Source organism: Leptinotarsa decemlineata, unplaced genomic scaffold (assembly GCF_025532065.1).
Source record: "Leptinotarsa decemlineata unplaced genomic scaffold, Ldec_3_MD MMD2_tig00000882_RagTag_RagTag, whole genome shotgun sequence".
NCBI classification, from domain to species: Eukaryota; Metazoa; Arthropoda; class Insecta; order Coleoptera; family Chrysomelidae; genus Leptinotarsa; species Leptinotarsa decemlineata.
Window position 1 is genome coordinate 12832757 of NW_027412556.1, and position 24623 is coordinate 12857379.

Below are 24623 nucleotides of genomic sequence, written 5' to 3' on the forward strand. Positions count from 1 at the left end.
AGTTGAAAACATATCTGAAGTCTTCTGGATAGATAATATATTCATGTTATGCCTTGCTCATATGGTTTTCCCTTTGTCTCACCTTTGTTTATGTTTTGCTATATTTTACCTTATTTGAGCTAAATAGATTTTTAATATTTACTTTGGGATTTATAACCTTTGTTTTTTCTTAGTCTCACAAAGATTCATGAACTACTCACTTACCAATGTATACTAGGTAATTATTTTTATATTTCTATATAAAACATGCTATCTCCCAGGTTGAGTTGTAAAACAGCCTCGGCTGAACTTCGCCCTTTCATTGATTTTTCTATTTATTTCTTTTTTATAAACAATGTATGTCAATGAATAAAGCCCATTTATTATTGGACCAAGGACCTTGGTCCAAAGTAGAATAATTCCCATTATTATTTTTATAATTACCAAAATTTATTTTTGTTTGTGTAAGAAAATTAATATATTATAGTAGTAACTAATTCCTCGGCTTTCATTTTTTCGAAAGTTGGGAAGTTTTGCTGGTGGGGTTGGGAAAATTTGGATTCCCTCCCCCCGGTATTTCTTTTCGCTACGGCCCTGATAATAAGTATAGTGGATTCAATACACGTCGTTATCAATTTGTGTAAAATACACAAAAAAGTACCTACCCCAATGTTGCGATTTTGAGTCACTCTCAAAATTTGCCATCGCCTAAATCATTCTATAAAAGCAATAGTAAAAATGCGAATTATGGGTTATATTGTCTGTAGACCCAACAAAAATCGAGTAATAGCTTGTTGTAGGTTGGTTTTTATTCGTCAAACGCCAAAATTGTAAGTTTCAACGTGAAGTAACCCAAATAAAATGTATTTTTGTGGAGAAACTCATAGAACCTTTTTTATAGTGTCTGAAAAAAAACCTTTATTTCTCAGTGTCATTGCTTTTCGAGTTTGAAAGCCGTGGATTTTCCAAACTCGAAAAACAATAACACTGAAAACCTCAGCCTTGAAAGTCTAAACCTTTATTTCTGCTTCAATAAAAGTCGCTAGCATCAAAACTGAGCCAGTTTCAAGCATTTCAAAGTAAGTTCTATGAGTTTGTGTGACTACAATGAAACCAAACGTGAAACAAATTCTTTCGCTCGGACTTAATTTCTCCTTGAACATACGATTTCACCACGATGGCCGTCTATTTGGTCTGGCCAGACTTAATTTTGTTTACAAAGCGATCATCCTAACTACACCGCATACAATAATTATCTCGATGAAGGCTACATTCTGCACACATTAGAGAAAATATTTACGCTTGCAGGAAGGTATACGCATCTAGAATCCCAAAATCGATGGACATTGAACCGCTTCAACGATAATTCAAATCATCAAGCATTCACAAAAGAAAACGGATTCGATCGTTCTTTTGAAAAGCTGAACGTGAAAGTAGCCTTCAAGGTAACCCTAAAGACAAAATGTTGGAAAATGAAAAGTAGGAGACGTATGAAATTAGATTTGAGGACTGTGCCAATATTTCGGTTAGACTCAGCGAAACATTAAAACGCGTTTCAAAGAACATCAGACATCGAAGATCAGACAAATCTATTGTCGTTCGATACGTCTTGAAGAAAGACCATATACTGAATGAAAACTGAAATTATTTTTCATTAAATCTGTTCGAATCAAGACGTCATCCCCTTTTCCAGTGCAAATTTAAAATATATCAGGTATGTCCGATTTAACCAGGCAAACCTTGCAGATATGTCATCCATTAGAGAGTTTTTTTATAGAAAATTTCAATCTAAATTCAAAAGTGAAAACAATTTTGGGGGTTTAATTCAAAAGATCTATTAATTATTATCCCACGCCTAAAATTGACAGAGGAATCTAAATGTTCCTAAAGACAAGATTATTTATTTGTAGATCCCATCGAAAATGTTGGTCTATGATGATTCCTAAATAATTAACGATGTTACTTCTTGGGTGTGACTGTTTGGGTCAATGATAAGATTTCCTAGTTTTGCAGAGTGATTTATGTAGGAAGCAAAATACTGATAATAAGAGTATATTGTTTTACTGATATTCAGTGTTAATTTATTCAACTGAAACCATTGTCGAACCATTTGAAAGTCATTTTGTGCTTCTACTTTCAATTGTACCCAATTTTCGGATAAATATAGCAGCGGTATGGTCAGCGAACTTAATTATGTAACAGAAAGGTTTTGGCTTTATATTTATTCACGGATAGATTCAACGCATTCGTAACATCACTGGTAGACATCTGATGTCTACCAGTGAGGATGACAGTGTTCCATGTAAGTGAAATTTTACCTTTCATTTAATATATTGTGTAGAAATACTGCGAATGATATCTGATTGGATTCCATACGAATGTTTGGAATACAAACGGAAAAGACAAAAGTGTTTTTCGTAGAATTAAGTGTTCATATAAAAGTATTTGTTTCGAAAGTTTATATGAAAATAGCTGTTTCGAGAGGGCTGTTTTTTCCAGTTTGTATCTGAAAGCTACTTTTTTGCATTCACACATCTTTCTATAGAGTTAATTTTTTTGAAATTCATTGCTTTCTTCCTCCCTTTGGATGACTCCTACTTTTTTTGTATAAGGATGGGGAAGTAGAAAGCCAAAACTTTTCTTTAATCTCTCTTAAAACTATGCCCATTTCAATTCAATTATATAACCTTTCATTTCCATATTCAACAGGCTATTGAAATATTACCTGAATAAAATAGGCCCCAGAACCGTTACTTGAGGAACGCCAAATGTTACATTTCTTCTCTCGATGATACTGCTGTTTAATGAAACTTGTAGTCTATCACTTTGAACTGAATATAAACAAATAATGTATTTGTGATACACTGTTTGGAACCTTTGGTGTAGTAATGAATATCACGGGAGTTTTATCCCAATACCAAACCGATTTTAGACATATTTTGGGAACTCCAGGAATTTTATGACCTCCGAACTTTGGAGATTCGGTGCTTTTTAATCAACATTACAAATGTCACAACTAAACAACCCTACCTAGAGACATATGCGGCGATCCAAAACTAGCCAACGCTCGCCCCCAGTGCTGGGCCTGAACCCCCTGGATGATGGCGGTAACGGACATCATGGGCTTCTCCTTTTTCATCATTTTGCGAACAAAAAACTACCACAGCCAACACAAAAATATATCACATCACCAGCAAACGACCGCAGAAGGCAAACAACAAACAGACCACCCGTCAAAACAATTGCCGCAATACCGATTAGGATTTATCAGCGACTGTCTGAGAATAACAAAGAACTTTTATTTTCGCCTCGCACGTATGCATTTTCCGAAGCGAGCTGAGTTTTTCCGGTACGTCGCGGTAGAGGAAAAGCGGGTCTACAGCGAATGAAGAAAAAAGCGCGACTGCACTATCCGTTTGTTATTGAAGCGTTTGTTTGAGTTGCAACGTTGCCAGATGATTAGTACTCTTGGGAATTCAGAAGAAAAAAATAGGGTTGAGTCATGCTTACTTTTTAGTTGAGAATAGAACCGGTTTTAGACCTAAGGAAGTGGAATTCTGAGGCATTAATAGAAATTATTCAATATTTTCATTGGTGATTTTTGTTTTTAGTGTTAGTATAAGCATTCAGATATAATAAAAATGATTGGACAAATGTATAAAGATATTTGCAGTGGAAAAGTGAGCTGAAGTTAATTCTGATTATGATTCTGAGAAGCACTACTTCTATATATTGATCCCAAAGAAATTCTTCGATAAACGGTTTATAATTCGGTTTGTTAAAAATGATCTAGCATAACAGATTATTAACTTCTTTTTTTTTTCAAGTATTCAGGAAAAATTAGACTTCTACTTTTACAACATTCGAAATTTAGCTGATTTGTGGTAGACTAGTAGAGAAAACAGGAGAAAATGGATTGCATCTTGAAACTGTACAGCTAAAATAAAAGATGTTTCAATCCCACATAAGATTGAAACATCTTTTGAAACCATATCTGATTGAAACCACAAATATTATTTAACCCTCTGAGTCAAATGCAAATGTCATAGACGTGTTTCAAAGCACCGCGATCGTATTTTTTGAGCATTTCCTTCGACCAATCGACACGAGCCTTTTTTGGAGCGATTGACAAATTGTGTGAGATCCAACGCGAACCCAATTTTTTTGACAGTCAGATGTTTATGCAATATTGAATGTATGCTTGTCCCACTAATCTCACGATAGGTCACATGACGATCTTGCAATATCAAGTTCAGAACAACTGATTTTGGACGACCTTCACGAAATTCGACTTGGAATGAACTACGACCACGATTGAATTCACCATACCATCGATAAACACTGGTCCTTGATGGAGCTTCATCGCCAAAAATTAAATTAAGTTCATCCATGCACTGTTGCTGAGTTAATCCACGTCGAAAGTTATAAAAAATAATGGCACGAAAATGTTCACGATTTAATTCCATTTTTGGGCCGAGATAAATCTTTTAAGTTACTGTAAATAACACAAATAGCGCGCGTATGTCAAAACGTTCTGAGTACGTATAAGCTCAAAAATATACAACTTTACTATAGAGCTGTCAGTTGCCAGATTGCAACACTAGGGTTGCCAAATCCTGAAACATAAAAGGAGTGTTAAACTCGTCATCGCTCTTCAAAACGTGGCATGCATAGGTGGAATTGGTCTTCTTTAGTTCAGAACTACATTTACGGGGATTCTCGTTTCAAAATGTTTCGAAGTCCTATCTACATACTAATATAATGAATGTATGCTGGTCCCTATATATAAGACTATGTTATAGCAAATAAGACTGGTAACCCCTTGGTAAGTTGTTCGGAGAACTAGCCAGGTTTTTTCTTTTTGACCGTGCATACTGTATTTTCTCAATTATTTGTATTATTTGATCAAAAAATTTGATTTCTTTAAATCTAAAAATGTTCAGCTACGCTTATTCAATTCATGTTTCTTTTTAGAAGTAAACCAGATGGCAGCGTTGCAATTTGGTTTTTATGGACGCAGATTGAGTTTCAAGCTAACATAAAACAAGTAAACTGTCACTTATCGAATCAATAAACATCAACCAAGATGTCTTGTGATGGAAAGTTAACAGATGTGTCCCTTTGAACGAAAAGTTAAATAATTGTAACTAGTTTTCAGTCAATCACAACATGTTTCGTAATTACGTTTGATTGGTACTTAAGCTATCACCCATATCTCTTTTTAAAGAAAATGCAATGTACACAAATTCGATATAGGTGCTAATTTATATATAGATAAGTTCTTATTTTTAAAAAAAACAAGAAAATGATTATGGATTATATATAAAATTTGTCAATAATGCAGGGAATCAATCATAAGACAACTGGTAAATCTAGTACATTCTTCTTTCTTCGTCTTCTTTTTTTATTCATCTGCGTCCCGAATTTACACTTTTGTAATGTTGACCCTTGTTTTTTTTGTCAGTTATTTTATATTTAGAGTAAATGAAAATTGCCTGGTTGCAAACCGAATTCGGAAAAATGATCAGTGACTGGTTGTAGGCGAGTCAGTTTTTCTTCAAGATATAACCGAATTCCTCAAATCTAAAGAAATATACGTGAATCTGGCGTCGCTGCGGTGTTGAACGCGTCGGTGATATGACGAGAATCGTACCTCCGCGTCCGTCTCTGATTCACCTGCTTCAGAGTCCCGACACTTTTACTCGTCGGGTGTTTCGATTAGATGCAGTTGGTCGGTGCCAGGTTTGGTATGCGGTTTTCCAGGTTTATCGGTCACCGTGACGACGTAAGACCTTACCGAGGCGGTGTAGGATGAGACAGAATTTTATTCGAAGAAATAATGAAGAGTTATGAAATAGTAGGTCTGTGATGGATTCCAGTACCCCTATTCAGTGTTGCCACTATAAAATTTTCGGGTCTAAATCGACTGACATTTTCTAGGACTTTTTTGAAATAATTCAAAGTAGGAACAGATATAATTTGTAACTTTATAGATTCATGGACATTTCCGGATATATGAATCGAAGTATAAAAAAATAAAATAAGAAATCCTAGGGAATTTTACTTTTTAGGTTGTTCAATTGTTCGAAACCTGTCACCTATATATGTTTACCTGTTGTCACAAACATAGCATTTCAGTTTGTTTTTGCCAAGTAGGTAGTTACGTTTTGATAGTGTATTCTGTAGATGTTGTATGATGTATGATGTTCCAGACAGATGCCCTATTGAAAGACAATTTTTTTATTGAAGACCATTCAGTTGCAGAACTCCAAAGATGGTTAGACTTTTTCTATCAGAACGATCGTGTTCTACTGAATACAATAAACAATAAGTGAATACAACAATAAAATTTCATATGGTATATGACATGTGACGGTAAAATGACAGAATTACCACTATTAAACAACGTACAAACTTAAAATTCCCTAGGATTTTTTATTTTTGCCTATATCAAAATTAATACTTCGATTCATATATCCGGGAACATCCAGAATTCTACAAAATTAAAAATTCTATCTGTTCCGACTTTGAATTATTCCAAAAAAAGGCCTAGAAAATGTCAGTCGATTTAGACCCGAATATTTTATAGTGGCAACACCGAATAGGGGTACTGGAATCGTCCATTGGCCGATACTTTTTGAAAAATTCATGGAATTTGATACACTATATTGTGATATTTTCACTAAATAGCAAAATGTTTTTACTATACGACAGCTTTTTCAGGTGTATTGATAGCTTAATATTAAAAAGTGTCTTTTATATACATATACGAGGTACGTTCAGAAAATAAGGGAAATTTTTAAATTTCTCGGATTTGGTAAGTCCGACTGACATTTTTCAAAATTATATTGGTATACTACATGCCTCTAAAATATGATACAATTTTCAACTACATTCATTGTTCACTTTTTTGTGGCAGCCGTTAAGGTTATGTTACATTTCCTAATATTAAGGAATAATAGGTTAGGTTAGATTAGTGAGTGGGTCTATTCGACCCTCCACCGCAACCCGCAAGGGTTCATTGTGGCTCACACCCGTTCTCACTCGACCAAACAAACCCAGCTTCTTAACGAAGCCGATTAGTTTGTATGGTGAGTGGTCTTTCAGGTCAGATGGTAAGAGTACGGCTCTGCAGAACTCTAAAGACCTGATTCGGTCCCCAGCGGGGCAGGCACAAAGTATATGCTCTGTTAATGAGGTAGTCGGATAATCAAGTTGCAAGATTTCCACCTTGATACCCACGACAACCTTCCCATATGATGGTTTTTTGCACGTCAGCTACACCTGACGATGCCTTAGATTCAACCGTGCAGGGCTTTTTCGCTTCTGGTTTTGGTGAAACCTCACTTGAGCGCAAACGTTTTCTAACCTGCTCATGGGGTGTTAGTTCTCCCACCTGAGACAGATTCTGCGTACGCCGCAGCTCTCGCTCCTGAACTAAATTTACAGAGAGGTCAATTGGAGTCGTAAACTCGACATCCATCTCCTCTGTAGACTAGCTCCTGAACTAAATTTACAGGGAGGCCCGTTGAAGTCGTAAACTCGACATCCATCTCCTCTGGAGACTCGTTGCTGAATTTAATTTACAGGGAGGTCAGTTGGAGTTGTAAACTCGACAACCATCTCCTTTGTAGACTCGCTCCTGAACTAAATTTACAGGGAGGCCAGTTGGAGTCGTAAACTCGACATCCATTTTCTCTGTAGATTAGCTTCTGAACTAAATTTACAGAGAGGCCAGTTGGAGTCGTAAACTCGACGTCCATTTCCTCTGTAGACACGCTCCTGAACTAAATTTACAGGGAGGTCAGTATAGTGCAATGTAACAAAAATTAAAATAAAATTATGCCGTTTTCCTAAAATTTTTACAGTTTTTGATAACGATTCTGTTTCGTTTGACAACCCTGTCTCATCTATGTGACTGTTGAGTTAGTGGTTGATGGATTGATGTTGGTCTTTCCAGAAACATATGGTTGTTAAAACTACTCATTTTTTAATGCATCACTTGTAGATTCAACATCGTACGATTTGACTTCGTTAGACTTTTTTGTGGACTTTTCCCAAGTCGCAGTTAGTTGTAGGCGAATATGCCACAAACCACAGAAGTTCTCAGGCTGAGGGCACAAAAATGGCAACGACCGAGCGATTGCGGAACGGTTGCGATGCATACAACATCTACAGCATAGGTGGCGCAAACGAAACGAGCGGTGGCGGGACGGAGCAATCGAGCGATGCACGCTCGGGAGTAGAGCGAGGAGAACAAACTAGGTCGCTCGCGATTACAGTAGTATTGTGTAGAAAAATATAACAAAGCCAATACCGAATGGAAATTGATAATGAAGTATTTATCTCGTGTATTTCTTCATAACCTGCTTTATTAAAAATGTTCACCTTAGCCCGTAATTAAAGGTAGAAAATTTCCCAAAATGACTCCTTCCTTCATTTATTGAATTAACATCATCTCTAGATAATAATAACTATCTTCTCATTAGTAGATTTGGCACCAATAGTTTTCTTAGAGGTAAACTTGTGTAACGATGACGCAACATGTTTCTCACAACTCTACTTCAGCACGACTGACCGACCGAAATTTCGTGCCCACGCAAGATACTTCCCCTCATCGCCTCGCGCCGCGTCGTCCCGCGGTCACCATCGCTCGGCCGTCGCGATTTTCGTGCCGACAGCCTCAAAGCCAACATAATCCATGCCATCGGTCAAATTCAGCCTAATTTATGCGCCAGAGGTTGTTTTCGTAATGAAAACAAATTTTTTGTTTCTGTTTTTGAAAACGAAAAAAGACTCAAGGGCTTTATCATCAATTCATATTCTTCATTTAGTGAAGTACCTAGTTGAAGCACTATATTCATGATGTCATCCTCTTTTAGAGCGAAGATTAACAATATCTCTGGTATGTCTGAATTTAATCAGGTAAATGATACATTGAAGGGTGCATTTTATAGAAAGTAGTGAAAGTATTAACCGAAATACAAAAATTAAAACATTTTTGAGTATTGAAAAAAATCTATTGATTATCAATGCTAGTACTTGTGATGCACTGTTTATAACCTTTGGTGTAGCAATGAATATTACTGGAGGTTTTTCCCAACACCAAACCGTTATTTAAACACCACGACACGTGTTTCGATCACCAAGAGGAAATCAAACTAGATAGATAGTTTGATCTTCCTCTTGAAGATGATCACTTGGTGATCGAAACACGTATCGAGGTGTTAAAATAACGGGAAAAATCTCCAGTAATATTCACTAATGCTAGTGTTTCATATTTTTGTTTCTCACCGTATACATACAACTATACAAAGTTTTTTAAGATTTGTCATATGAAATCATACAAAAACATTGAATGCTTGAAATAAATAATAATTTTTCATTTTTTCAAAAGACTAAATTATGCATGTCTATGGTACAGCGACTTGAAAATGATTTAATTCTCAGCTGCTCAAGAAAATACAATATATTTATATAATACAACCAAACTCGTATCATAAATAATAAAGTCAGCAATAGAGTCGACTGGAGTTTGATCACACTGCAAAAGTGATTTTTGAGAGATGAGACTGTTAATTGAATCTGTTATATTGGTTTACGACTACCAAAACCATTTGGCAACACTGTCTTCAGTGTTAACCTCGCATCAAAAACCGATTAGGCAGATGCCGGAGCGCAACTTGAATAATCTAGTCATTTCTGAAACCGAAACGAATGGCTTGCCGGAAGTTTACAAGGTTATTTCGATCGTTTACGAGCAAACTCCTCGAAAAGGCGCTGATGCACCGCGGCTTTCCACTGCCCTTGCACCGATCTCAAGGGCATTGCCGAAATAACTAATTCGGACGTTTGCAAGCAGCTGGTGCGCGTGAAGTTCCCGACATCGGATTGTGTGAAATATTAAACGTTGAATATACAGGATGTCTAGTAGTCTAAGAAATTTCAGTAAAATTTCGTTTGATTAGACCCAGGCCCGGATTTAGGGGGAGACAAGTTTAGAGGGCGGCCAAATTCACACTTTACAGACGGATTAACACATAATTTACTTAACTTTGACCTACACAGGCAGGCACATTATTCGCGAGGCGCGTAGGCATAGTTCGCCCGTAGGAATCTACTTGTCTTTCATATTAGACTTTGGACAAAGTCGTGGCCAATCTTATGACAATGAGTCCAATATGGCCGGATATATAAAGGAGTACAAGCCAGGATCGCAGAAAGGAATGAGCTGGCCAAGTTCGTACCGTGCTTTGCTCACTCCTTAAATCTTGTATGTGTTCATTCTGCCTCATCATGCCAGGAAGCTATTAATCTATTTGGTCTGATTCAAAAAGTATGTATATTGCTTTTTTGTTGGTTCCACTACTAGGTGGGACATTATGAAAGATTATATTGAAATAAATTTGAAAGTAGGTAGTCACACGAAATGGTCGGCGAAACATATTGCTGTGAATGCCTCAGAAGAAGTTAATTAAATTTCTCATGCTCCACTCCTAAAAATATAACCCCTTCAATTCAAATAAGATTCCTCTTGGCTGGGATTAAATCAAATAGGTGAATGAATGTCATTACGATGTCATCGATGACATAAGCAGATCAAGCTTATTCCGTGACATTCAAAATCGTAATTCATGAATGAATTGTGTGTATTCTCTATAATGTTATCCAATTTGGTACTGAAGAGCCTTAGGGCAAGTGTCTTACGGCGAAACAGCGATGTATACCACTGAGGACGACAGTGTTCCATGTAAGTGCAATTTGTTACCATTCATTTAAAGTAGAACTCATGTGAATGATATCTGATTTTATTCCACAACGAATGTTTGAAATACAAACTGAGTAAAAAAAAGTATCTTCTGTATAATTCAGTGTTCATATAGAAGTAAAGAATTTTTTTCTTCCGTGTAATTCAATGTTTATATGAAAGTAGATGTTTCAGGAGGACTTTTTTTCAATTTGTGTCTGAAAGTTACTTCTTTGCATCATCTACACATTCATGTATAGAGGTTCTTATTTTCAAATTGATTACTTCCTTCCCCTTTTTTGGAAGATTTCCTCATCTTTTTTTGTATCGAGATGGAGTAGTAGAAAGCCAAAAACTTTCTTTCCTAAAAATTAATCACTCCTAAAAATATAACTCCTTCAATTCAGATAGAAACCGTTAGCATTTATATATCATCGAATAAAAGTCGAGCTTGGCTCTTTATAAACGTTGAGTTTCTGGCAGAATTCAACGGAGCTTGAGTCTCGCTCGTATTTTCGAGCCAGAGCTACTCCATACTTTTGTTGTTCTTCAACTGACATTTTCAAAATATTAGTACCTTTAGGAGAAGCAAAATACAAAATCAAACCTCTTTTAATTTCTGATACGATTCTATCAAATACCATTATTATTTCTTTAGAAAATAGTTTGGAGCGTTTGTAATTCGTCTTCACACATCTCATCGAAATGTTTTTTACCTTCCGGAATTCGTTTGTTTTGTAAAATAGGCACAGAACCAGTTTTTTAGCAACTCTCCAGCCTCTTTTATCCAATATTTCATTGGATTTTGTTTTATTTTTTGCAAAGTTTTAGGCAGTGCACCCATTACTGCGACGGAAAGGGCAACGATAATATCTTTCTGAATTTCTATATTCACTAGATTGAGTTCGCGGAAAATATTCGCCCAAATAGTTGAATTAAGAATAAATTCTTTATAGCAGTTGAGAGATGACCTGTCTCAGACTCAGCTTCTAACTAAACTAAACTAAAACTAATTACAAATTTATTAGCGATCATCTATGAAACAAGAACGCTTATCGAGACTTACAATCTTAGCGATAGAAAATCGAATTGCACACGATATAAATTATGACATGGCCATAAATTTATTTTATGAACAAAATGCTCAAAGAGTAAAATTTAAATTTCAATTCACAATATGCGTTAAGATATTTTATTTTTACTATACATATTTGTATTTTAAATCATATCCTGTGCTACGTATAAAATATGTCCTACACGTTCATGTCTATATATCGGTAAACGAATAGGCTTAACACAGAAAGAACAGCGATGGATGCATTATTTCTGGACATGTCCAAATGTCAATCAATTAGTGGACATCTGATAGCTGAAATTATAAACATGATAAAGGTAAAAACAAATATAAGTGGGCGGGGCGGCATTTCACAGTTTTTGCCCCGCCTAAAAATATTGACGATCCGGGGCTGATCAAACCCATGTAATTATAATCGCTGATCATGAGTTTGGAGTCAAAACTTGGCGCTCCGATTCAATTACGGAGATACTAATACTGTGGCTCATTTCACTTTCGTTTTCAACACAAAATATTTAATTTCTTCGAAACTGTATTTCACTAGCGAAATTTACAGTGCTCTCAAGTTCAAACAAGCCACCAACCATAAATCATTTGACCTCCACATTGTGAAAAAAAACGCGAAACACCTCAACTTCAGTTTTTTGGGAACATATTCTGTTGGGTCCCAATTTTGGTTTTTGGGCTTGCTGGCCCCTTTCTAGTGGACTGTATACTATTAAATAATGCGACGTAGGTAATTAGGTAACACACTTCATTCTGTCACACCTAGTTAACAGATTTCACAGAATGTCGAATACGACAATTGATCTGTTTAATTTGATCTGAGAAACACTAAGCTTATACAAATGAGAACCTTTGATATTTTCCACAATAAACTAACACTTTGTACTTAACTACAAATACATCTAATAGACCTTTCTTCTGTTATGCTAAAACCATACTGTACTGAAAGAGATTACTCTTAAGCGAGAGGTAAAGAAAACAGGACACAGGCTATTGGTTCCCTAAGGTACGTAGATATCCCTTGACAATTAGACAATTACCCAGTGGCGTATCAGTGTTTAAGGCAACTCAGCTATCTCCTATCCCCAAAACAACCCCCATGTCAAAAATTTCGAAAGGGAATACCTTATTTGAAAGGTCTTTTAAATATGTATTCAACCTTGTACCATTTTTGATATTACAACGATAAGCAATGTCAGAAGAAAGTAAAATACTCTTTTTACTCAATTAGAAACTATAAGGTCAACCTGAACACACAATTTCACTATTTGAAATGTTCAAATTTAGTACTAATGTATAATACCAGTTGTTGTCCGCGGCTTCGCCTGCCTAGAATTTGGTTTGTCGTATCAAATTTCGTGACAGATTATTTTAAACAAATAGCCACAATATTTTTTATTAACCCAAAACTTCAGGTTTCCAACTTCAAAACTGACGAAATTCAATACAATCTCTGAACCCTTATTTTTCCCCCTTGGGGATGGACATTCCTGATTCCCATGACAAAATCATTTCGAAATAGTACCTGTCAGATTAGTTAAACTCTCCTGGAGCACACTATACATACAGATTGCATCAAAGACAAATAATGACCTTTGAAAATTGCTATTCTATGCCGAGGCATGATGAAGGTAGACTTCTTCGTACCTCTGCATTTTGCATATTCCTGCCTACCAACGCCCCGCCCTTTCTCACTGAAATATGCCCTATCAACTAGACCAAGACAAGCTGTTTCGTCAGCGGAGTTACTTATTAAATCAACGACTAAATTCGCCGATAAAATCTGGTTTTGGAAACATTTTTATCTCGTTGTTATTACCTTTCCAATAATCTCGCTCAAATGTTCGACAGTACTGCTTGCATCGAGTGTCACAAATCCGTTTCCAATAATAATAATTAATTCAATAAACAATTATCATAAGTCACTGTTGCTTTTTTGAATTAAAAAAATACAAAAAATACATCATCTTGAAAATTAAAACCTGTATTTGGAATTTTTGCATAAAAAACAACTGAAAATACATTTTCGGTAAAAAAAACTACGTTTGATATAACTTCATAGAAATCAAATGCCATTTGGGTATGTATCTGATATATGATTTATTGCTCTCTTCGACAATAATAAACTGATAAAAAAAAAGGATACAGCCTATATATGTTTTTTTAAAAAACAGGACTTGTCAACATACTGTTGAACCTGTTGAATTCCCTCCCTCACAAATATTGTGAGTAATACAGGGTGAGTCGACAAGATTCCTGATTCCCTTTCTTGACGCTTAATTACGCTAAAAAAAATATGCCAGCTGCACTAAGTAATGAATAGCTTCGAGAATCGAATTATTTTACTTACTAAGAAATTCGCAAATCTAACATAACTGTCAATGACTCACGTGTCTGCCCGCGTTCGGGTCGCGTTCTCGGCGATGGCGCTTCATTGCTGAGACCGCTCCTCTACCCCCGGGCATAGTTTGTAAATCGTAGCCTCTATGTTATTCTGATGTATAAGCTGTATTTATATAAAGTTTCATCAAAATCCATTCAGTCGTTTAGGCGTGAAAGAGCTCCAAACATACACATATATACAACCATCCGCACCAACTTTCAGATTTATATTAGTATATAGAGATATAGATTGAAAATAAGAGAAATAAGAACTCACGGTTGAAAATTTCTTGTTTGAATACACAATATGGTGTTGAATTTCATCACCTAGTTACTTCTGTAGTTGTAAATGTTACATGACAAAATCATTTCGAAATAGTACCTGTCAGATTAGTTAAACTCTCCTGGAGCACACTATACATACAGATTGCATCAAAGACAAATAATGACCTTTGAAAATTGCTATTCTATGCCGAGGCATGATGAAGGTAGACTTGTTTCCGAGATTTTATGAATGGATTTGAGATCGAGGAGTGAAGCAGTGTATCAGGCTTGGTGGCTCAGGATTATTCAAAAGTTTTTAACGAAGGTACTCAAGTGGAGTTGTCTTCTATTTTCCATGTTGAGCCACTTACATTCAATGAATTTATGAAAGAATATGGAGTCACTTACTTCTAAGAACTTGTTGACTATATGAATAACCATGTTATTTCTCAGAATGTAACTATTATTTTTATTACCAAAGAAAACTATTTCGGATTTATCCGAATTCAGCTTCAGACAAAGTTCTTCAGCTGCTTTGTTGAGTTCATCGTTAATGATTTTCATAGCTGCGTCTGGGCTCTAAATACTGAAATTCAGATACAACTGTGTTCCATCTGCATAAGCCTGCAATTTGCAACATTCTACCTCATTCAAAATATCTGCAGTGTATATGATAAAAAGCAATGGTCCTAAAACAGACCCCTGAGGAGTCCCCGATAATACATCTAGACTAGATGATTATGATAGACTTAATTTGGCACAAAGTTATTCCTGACTGATCGGGTAAAATGCTTTGGAGAAGTCGAGTAATACTAAAGCAGATAAGATATTGTAACGTATCTGAAGCCGCCCCTGACCGATAGGCCAGCCGGCTCATCGAATAAACACGTGACCTCACCTCAAAAGAATGCAGTCGGGAATCGCCGGTAAAATTCTAGTACCGAACCAGCTACAGAATTCTAGAAAGGACCTTTACCGATATAAGCCCGTCTTCCCGACCCAAGAGGGAAGTTCAGAAAGTGAATCGAGCGGCTAAACAACAAATTCAAATAGTGGAAATAAATTATGCGTTAATTGCTAAGTGTTGTAATAAATAAATCAGTTTGTTATTAGTGAAATATTGTTGGACATGAATTTGTTTAAGACAGTTGTCACAATATCATTAGTTACAGCTGCCAGAGCTGTTTTAGTAGTTCTACCAGGTCTGAAGCCACATTTGACACTCGTGAAGTAAATTATTCCATGTAAAGTACTCAACGATTTATTTGTATAAGAATTTTTCGAATATTTTGTGAATATCGTATTGCAAAAGAAGCCCAGACTTATTAAAATTGGACATTTCTGAGTAACTAAGGGCCAAATAATCAAACCTGATGAAACAAAATAACGATGGAAGTTTCAGGTAAGAAAAACACTCAACCATGAAACAGAGCTTCCTCTCCTGAGAATCGCAACACCTTCCCTCAGTCATAAGTGAAGCCTTATCGATTTATTTCGGTCTAGCCCGCGGTCTAGACAGCGCTGACGGTTCTCGGAATTTGGCGATAACAATTTGGACGAACGTGTCATTAGAGTTCATTAGGATGATATCTGCTTTGCATATTTGACCTTGGTGTTCCGTCTGGTAAGTGGGGTAACCATATATGGGACAACTGATTGTTGAAAAATTGAGGCAGCTGCTTCTTAGTTTGGTTCGTGATCAAAAATAAAAACTGACATAATTTATGGTGATTATTCATAAAAGTAATAGACTCAAGGTGAATCTTTGCTGTATGGGACGAAATTGAGGATGATTCAGAAACTCCCTACAACTTAACCAAAAACTGGATGAGAAAAATTGCAAGAGAACAGGAAAACGATGAATTGAAGAGCATTCAAACTTCCGACCAAAGCAAGATAGGTTGTAGGGTACAAACACTAGTTTTCAAGAGTGGTAAAATATAATCAACAGAGAAATATGAAAATACTGCACCAGTCAAATGATCGATTGAATAAAACTAAACAAATTAATATTGAAAATATAAGAAAAACATTTCCATTAACCATGTGATGATCATCTGGAAACGACCGATGTAGAAGATGTAAGCAGAAAAGTCACATACAAAAATATTTTTCAAACACAAGGATACAAGCTCTCGTACCAAGACGAAAAAAGACTAGTAATTTTCTTTTTCGTGTTTTGTTTGACGTTGTGTCTTGTTGTTGATGAATTGTATTATTGATAAACGCTGCGTTTGTCTAAATAATAATTCACCTATCACCAGTCCCGACAAGTAGTTAAGAAAAAAAAGTGCTACCAAAAAGAAAGCATAGCAAAATTAAAAAGTCGTTTTTGTGAACCATAAATCATTTGATAATCAACGAAAACTATCAGGAAATGATAGAATTAGGTAAAAGGACTCATAGAAGAGATCAAAAGAGAAAGAAGGAATTTGAGATGGAGAAGATGTAACTAGGTGAGATCTAACAAATCTCTACTTTGATCTGGCTGAATTCGTCTTTGTAAAATTTGCGCAGTTTCTTTGAACTTCCTTCTGAACCAGTGTTCTTTCTTATGGGTGATTTCGGCTTCGACTACTTGATATGTCCTTGCTAGGTATTTTTCTTACGATCGTTAATAGGGTCTTGATCCGAATCAGGTCCCAATGTTGCACTTAGATTAAATTCATCTCATCATCTCTGAAAGTCCTTTGAAAGGCCAAGTTCTTGACCCGTTAGAAGTATATCGAATATCTTCCAACTGTGAATCGGTCTACATTGGAACCACGGAAAGAAGTTTTACAAATCCAATATCTGACCAAAAGAAAAATTGTCGCCTCGCGACGAATCATCAGTAACCAAACATGCACTCATTTTATCGCTTTCAAAGAACTACTTACTATCCAATAGGTCGATAGAATGTAAAAAATATAGTCAATTTCCACTGAAAGACATTATATTGAAGATTGATTATTTGTATTTCATGTATACATGGCAGAAAGCAGGGGATTGAAACTAGATCCTTGAGGAATACTGAAATTTCCCCTCAATGAGACCAAAACAGAAAAACAGTATTAGACACAGGGAAGGAGAGATATTATATATGGCAATGTTCCAAATAATAACACATGATGCATCTTCCTAAAAATAAACAAAAAATTAAACAACTCTCAAAAAAATAAACGATTATTCACACAAGCGAATTAATTTATCGAATCTTCTCCTAGTTTATCGAATTACCCGTTGATGTTTTAAGGTTATCTGCAAAGTTATCTCATCCCAGTGAGCGGTGAATCACGGACGTTGGGTGTCCTTGAGGCAGCCAAGGCTGTACGCTTCGTGCTTCGCTCAGAAACTGGGTCGCCATAACTAGGGCTCGATTTGTTATAAATCTGCAGCATAGTTCATGAGTTGAAATTTGTGTTCAATAGACTGAATCTCTTGAAAATATGAGCGATAACTTAATGGATACCCATCATAATAATTAAAAATATTTGCAATACAGGGTATTTCACGACGAGCGTTCGTTAGGAATATACGGAGAACGATTCAAAATAAAAACTTGAAATTTTGTTGTAGTGGGTTTTACAAAATGAGCTTCTCAACTAAAATATTTTCAACTTCCGGTCTCTTTCCGTTATACCGGAAGTTGAGGGCAACTTCCTTATTTCAAATGGAACACCCAGTATTTTATTACATTTTTGAATTTCTCAGCACATTTTAGGTCCACTTTGTATAACAATGCCTATACCCAAATTTGTTAGTTTTCGAAATATTAATTTTTTTCTGAAAAATTTGAGTTACAGGACCACTCCGAAAAATCATAACTCATAGACAGTTACAGTTGAAAATGTGAAATTTCACAAAATCACACCTTAAGCATCAAGTCATAAACAGGTCCATCGAATTTTCGAAAATAATTTACAGGATGGTCGAAATTTCCACCTAAAACATAACATCGAGAAAACTGATGAAACACGATTTTTTCAAATCGAAACCATACACTATTCTATCATTTTTGGATACTACGAAAAAAAAGATATCAAATTCATGAAGAATGTCCTATACCTAAAATACACTCTTGGCAAGACATATCCGATTTTGGGAAATATTCGAAATGTAAATCTTTCGAAGCAATATCAAACCAAGAAAGCTTTGAAAACAAATGAAGTTACAACAAATATGTCAAAATTTGATGCGATATAATTGACGTGTATTTCGTAGTTTTCTGTGGAAGTCTGAACTGATGAAATACACCACGAAACATTGTCAACCACCTTCAAACAAACATAACATTCCGGTGGTATGTTCGTAAAGGCAGGTTAAAGAGCATATTCAGATGACTACTCAAATATAATTCAGTCATCTTTAGACAAGTTTTGCTTGTTGTTTCTGAGTAATAAGGCACAGCAATTAACACAGCACAGAAACTTGAGATACTTGACTTATGGGCTATGTCATAATATCAAAACATTGGTCCTTCGAACCGGATAAGAATTACCCTTCTCAAAAGCTCAACGGATTTGCATAAATTCATACCGACGCGACACGACGCCTCGCTTTCTTCACTGAAATTTGCTGTCAACTAGGCCAAGACAAGCTATTTCGTTAGCGGAGTTAAACAGCTCGATAAAGACGTCCCCATGAAGCTATATCTATTCCTGAAAAACATTTCGTTCTATTCGTATACTAACAAACTAGTGGAACCTGAAATATGATTAACTATCCCGCCACGCAAATTACGCCCCAGCAGACCCACCCAGACGAGCAACAATAAATAATTGACGGGCATTAGACGCGGAGGGGTATAATAACGTGTGGTGTGGTCTGAGTGAGCCTTGACATGCGAGCCGGGATGTGACAAGGTCAAGGTTGTCGTCTCGATAGTCGATACTGCAACTGGGTCACATGCGCATCGCTTACGGTTTGCGTTGCACTCTTGCACATGCACTTTCAGGAGTTTCAGAAGAGAGAAACTAGTAGCGACAGATGGCGGGCCTTTGGAGCGGTGGCAGTCCTTTCGTTTTCTTTATTAATATTAAGATCAGGTATATGAATTATGAGACAGATCATATCAAAACATTGGTCCTTCGAACCGGATACATATTACCATTCTCGAAAGCTCAACGGATCTGCAAGTATGGGTTGGTTCATATAAGTTCGTACCTCTGCATTTTGCATATTCCTGCCTACCAACGCCCCACCCTTTCTCACTGAAATATGCCCTATCAACTAGACCAAGACAAGCTGTTTCGTCAGCGGAGTTACTTATTAAATCAACGACTAAATTCGTCGATAAAATCTGGTTTTGGAAACATTTTTATCTCGTTGTTATTACCTTTCCACTAATCTCGCTCAAATGTTCGACAGTACTGCTTGCATCGAGTTTCACAAATCCGTCTCCAATAATAATAATTAATTCAATAAACAATTATCATAAGTTACTGTTGCTTTTTTGAATAAAAAAAATAAAAAACATACATCATCTTGAAAATTAAAACCTGTATTCGGAATTTTTGCATACAAAACAACTGAAAATACATTTTCGGTAAAAAAACTACGTTTGATATAAATTCATAGAAATCAAATGCCATTTGGGTATGTATCTGATATATGATTTATTGCTCTCTTCGACAATAATAAACTGACAAAAAAAAAGGGATACAGCCTATATAGGTTTTTTTAGAAAACAGGACTTGTCAACACACTGTTGAACCTGTTGAATTCCCTCCACAAATATTGTGAGTAATACAGGGTGAGTCGACAAAATTCCCTCGGTCCATTGCTATCAGGAAAAACAATTTTTCGAATTGCTCAATTTTTTTCGCAGTCATATCGATAAATACTATATTTTAATATTATTTTCTCCCATACTAGGTGATTCAGTCGAGCGTGGCCAACCAAATTTATATTTTTTTTTAATGGAACACCCCGTATATGAATACGTTATTCGATTCCATATTTTTTTAGCTCTCTAAGGAATGTTTTTTTTCAATTGCCATTGCGGCATTGCCAAGTGATTTTTTTAGGAATAGTTAGTCAACATCACTATAATAATTTCGGCAATCTCAACTTTCGGAAACAATATATAGGGTGCTCGATGAAACCGGTCAAGTTTCATTCATTTCAAACAGACATAATTCAACTTTTTCAAATGGAACACTCTGTATTTTTTCATTTGTATGAAATGTTTCAACATTTCACGTAATTTTTAACAGAGGTATACTATAAGAAAAAAATATATTTTACAAATTATATCCAGTTTTATTAATTGTTGTCACCACAAAAAATTCATTTATTTACGTTTACTTACTCAACATTTTATCAATATTTTTTTCAATAACGCCTAAATTTTTTATTGAATAGAGAAGTCCAAAAGATCTTCAAAATGGCAACTATTTTCTGCAACACATGTCAGTCTGTTTTTAAACCAATTCTCTACAGACTACACGTCCCAGCATATTCTCTGGGATTTTCCTAAAAGCTCTAGTGATTTTTCGTTTCATGTCTTCTATAGATGTTGGAGGAGTTTGGTAGAAAATCCATTTGATATACCCTCATAAAAAAATCCATTTTGGTCAGGTTATGTAATCTGGGTGGTTACGCCTACCTATCCATTTTTGATTGAAATGATCGTTGAATTATTCCCGTACCTCAGTTTTAAAATGTCTTGTTGTAGCCACATTCTAAGTTTTGTTCCATACGAACCCCGTCCAATAAATTCGAAAACTCATGCCGCAGAAATCTTACATATTACCTTCCAGTGACAACCCCATAAAAAATGCGTACCGATAACTCTTTTTCCGAGAAATCCACCTAAACATTCAGTGACCAACGCTGTTGATGGTTCAGGCAACAAACAAAATGGGGGTTTTCCGTTACATAATAATGCATATTATGCCGATTCACAGTTTCATTCTTATGAAAAGTCGCTCCATCAGAAAATAACACGAAATCAAAAAAATCATTCTCCTGATTGACCTTTTTTAAGTCCCATCAGCAAAATTGAACTAGTTTTTTAAAATCTCTTCCTCTTAACTCTTGCATCAATTACATGCATCATTACATTGCTTGCTCGTATCATTCGAGACATGCTGGTTTGAGAAAATCCTAATTCCCTGCTCAGGTCTCGGGTACTCACGTGGGGATTTTCAACAAGGCGAGGAGCAATTTGAAATGTATTCTCTTCATTTGTTACAGGGCAGACATGTTCGAACTTCTCGTAATTGACATTACTGAAATGCCCTTCCATCTAGTTGTCTTCTTTCGGGGAACTTCTCTTTGTAAATCCTAGATGCAAAGAGGCAGTTTCCGTCACTATCCCCGAAAGCATAGACCATTTGCACCATATCTTCCAATACATAATTAATAATGAAAATGATTCAAACACGCGAAATAAACTTCAACACATGGCGTTATTGACAAATTCCCAGATTCATTTTTTGGTGTGAGTCATGGATAACAGGATTCTAAAGAAAAAAACAGTATAAAAATTCTTTAGGTTTTTTACGCATTTCTTACTGTTGAAACCGTTGATAACTATCACTAAATGGTATGAAAAATGCTAATGTATTAGCCATTAGTTTGAATATTCGAAAAACAAATTTGAGTAAGTGAACGAACGTAAGAAAATTGTTTTTTTTTGTGGTTACAACAATTATTAAAACTTGGTAAAAAATGTTGTGAAATGTTGAAACATTTCATACAAATGAAAAAATACAGGGTGTTCCATTTGAAAAAGTTGAATTATGTCTGTTTTAAAATGAATTAAACTTGATCGGTTTTACCGAGCACCCTATATATTGTTTCCGAAAGTTGAGATTCCCGAAATTATCATAGAGATGTTGACTAACTATTCCTAAAAAAAAAACCACTTAACTGCTGTAGAAATGCGGGTGGTGAAATAATTAAAAAAATATTGTCTGCAAAATAGGATTTTCTGGAATAATTGCAATGCAATGCCGCAATGGAAATTCGAAAACAAAAATTCCTTAGAGAGCTAAAAAATATGGAATTGAATGATGTATTCATATACTGAGTGTTCTATTTGAAAAAATATAACTTTAGTTGGCCCCGCTCGACTGAATCACCCAGTATGCGAGAAAATAATTTTTAAAGATAGTATTTATCGATATGACTGCAAAAAAATTGAGCAGTTCGAAAAAGTGTTTCCTCTGATAGCAATGGACCGAGGGAATCTTGTTGACTCACCCTGTATATGCAACTATTATAGTTACGTTTGTTCCTTTTCCCGAACCCCTCTTGTGAAATTTGTGCACGGCGATTTTTCAGTGAGTATATAGAAGCAGGATCTGTCAATAGAATTCGTCTAGAAACAACGTTTCTCAACAAATCTTTCATCCAAACCTTTTCACCATCTTTTCTAGCTGGAATGATTCTGCAACCGTGTTAGGAATCATACGTTAAAAGGTAAGACCTCGTTAGTCCTTAGCTCGCACAAGTTTCTCAACTTCTTAGAGTTGTCGTTCGTATGGGGGCGACAGCTGATTAACGGAAAAACAGATTTTAAACAGTTTTTTTTAAACTCCGTTGTGACTAGGCGATAGTTCCATCATCATACAAGTCTCCATATTGTTCTGAATCAATTTCTATATATAGCTCTTCCATCCAGAATACCCTGTCCTCAAATCTGGTAAGTCATCAATGGGGACATCACCTTCATCAAAAAGATACTGAAGACGTAACTGTTCTTTCTGAGAATCTATCAAACATTTATCGAAATAAACAATCTGCACTGATAGCAGACCAGCCCTATTAGCCTTGAACAGATAACGTGTTACCTCAGGGCTAGTTTTAGAGTGCCACCAAGATTTAGCCAAAGCCTCGGTAGATAATAACATTATCCTTTAGTCGGTTAAAAGGCACGACAGGAGTGAAGGTAATCGTATTGCCGACCCTTTAGCCAAGGAAGCGGCTGGACTAAGAATTTTAGTGCCAAATGGCACCTACAGCCTGATGACTTTGACAATTGCGGAACTAGCCAAACGTCACATCCATGCAATCCCTAAAGAGATGGGATGGAACCAAAGGATGCAATTTTGCCAGGATAACCCTGGGCGACCCTGAGAAGCTGGCGCCGAAGAAATATCTGGCGATGACCAGGAAAAATCTACGCTTAACAATAGGATTTCTGACTGGCCACTGTCAACTAAGGAAACACCTCCATAATATGGGGCTAGTGGACACACCTCTATGCAGAATGTGTGAACAGGAAGATGAAACTGTCAGGCATGTCTTATGCGAGTGTCCGGAGTTATCGTCAATAAAAGAGTGTGTGTTCGGCGAGTCTTGGCCTACACCTGCCGATATAAAGGAGATGTCTGCTAGTGACCTGTCCATCTTCCTGGAAAGGACAGGATGGACGATGTCCTAGGAGGAAAACTCCTCGGGAGGATGTACAATGGGTCACATGTGGCCTAAGTGCTGTGGACCTACACTCACCCTCCCTACTCTACAGATACAGATATCGAAATAAACATTCCACTTTCTCTTGACTAATTCAAAATATCAACTTCAAAAGTTATGGATCAGCTATTAAAATAATGTCAAAAGTCAAAGCACAAGTACTCGTGCGGGACTATCAGACTCAAACGTTTGATAAGTCAAAATAGTGTACAACCATTTTTTGCGAAACTCTCTAAGAGTCAGAACAGAACTGAAATTAGGAAGCAACCTTGATTCCTAGATCAACATATTACTCTATCTCTGAAATATCCAACAATTGAAATTACTCATGCCTGTGAGCATTGGAAGGTTAAAAAAGTTATTTGGTACAAATCATTTTCTGTTTCTGGGTTCTTTAATCGTGTTCTTCAGGTTTTTAGACCTGACGTTCAGTCGCGATGCGGCAATGGTTTTCTAAATTGAATCGTCGAAATATTTCGGCCTTGTATTATCATTATTTTAATCATTGACCTCTCATATTTCAGATCACAACATTTTTTAGAGTTGCAGTTATAGGAGACTTCATCGTCTGAATGTGATTACTGTCGGCAAATCTGTCAATACTGAGGACTAGAATATCGGTAAAACGTAGTTATTGAAAACGTTTTTGTTGTTTTTGTCTAAGAGACGCTCAACCAGTTCAATTGTTTCAACTGACGGAATAATAATGAGTAACTCGTTGCAGAGGAGGATTTAGAGGGGGTATAGAGACAACTGGGAGCTATT

General features: G+C 36.0%; 1 protein-coding gene across 2 annotated transcripts in view; it reads right to left on the reverse strand.

Annotated features, from left to right (window-relative positions):
• The window catches only part of usp (retinoid X receptor ultraspiracle), a 91196-nt gene that overhangs the window by 61277 nt on the left and 5296 nt on the right, over window positions 1-24623 (reverse strand). The window contains exon 1 of one of the 2 annotated variants that reach the window (XM_074175031.1): window positions 3010-3385. The exons of the other annotated variant lie outside the window; for it this stretch is intronic. Coding sequence (XP_074031132.1) covers window positions 3010-3121 — 112 coding nt within the window. The 5' untranslated portion in view covers window positions 3122-3385. Of the gene's footprint in view, window positions 1-3009; window positions 3386-24623 lie in introns of those variants that run through there. 2 annotated transcript variants of the gene reach the window in all.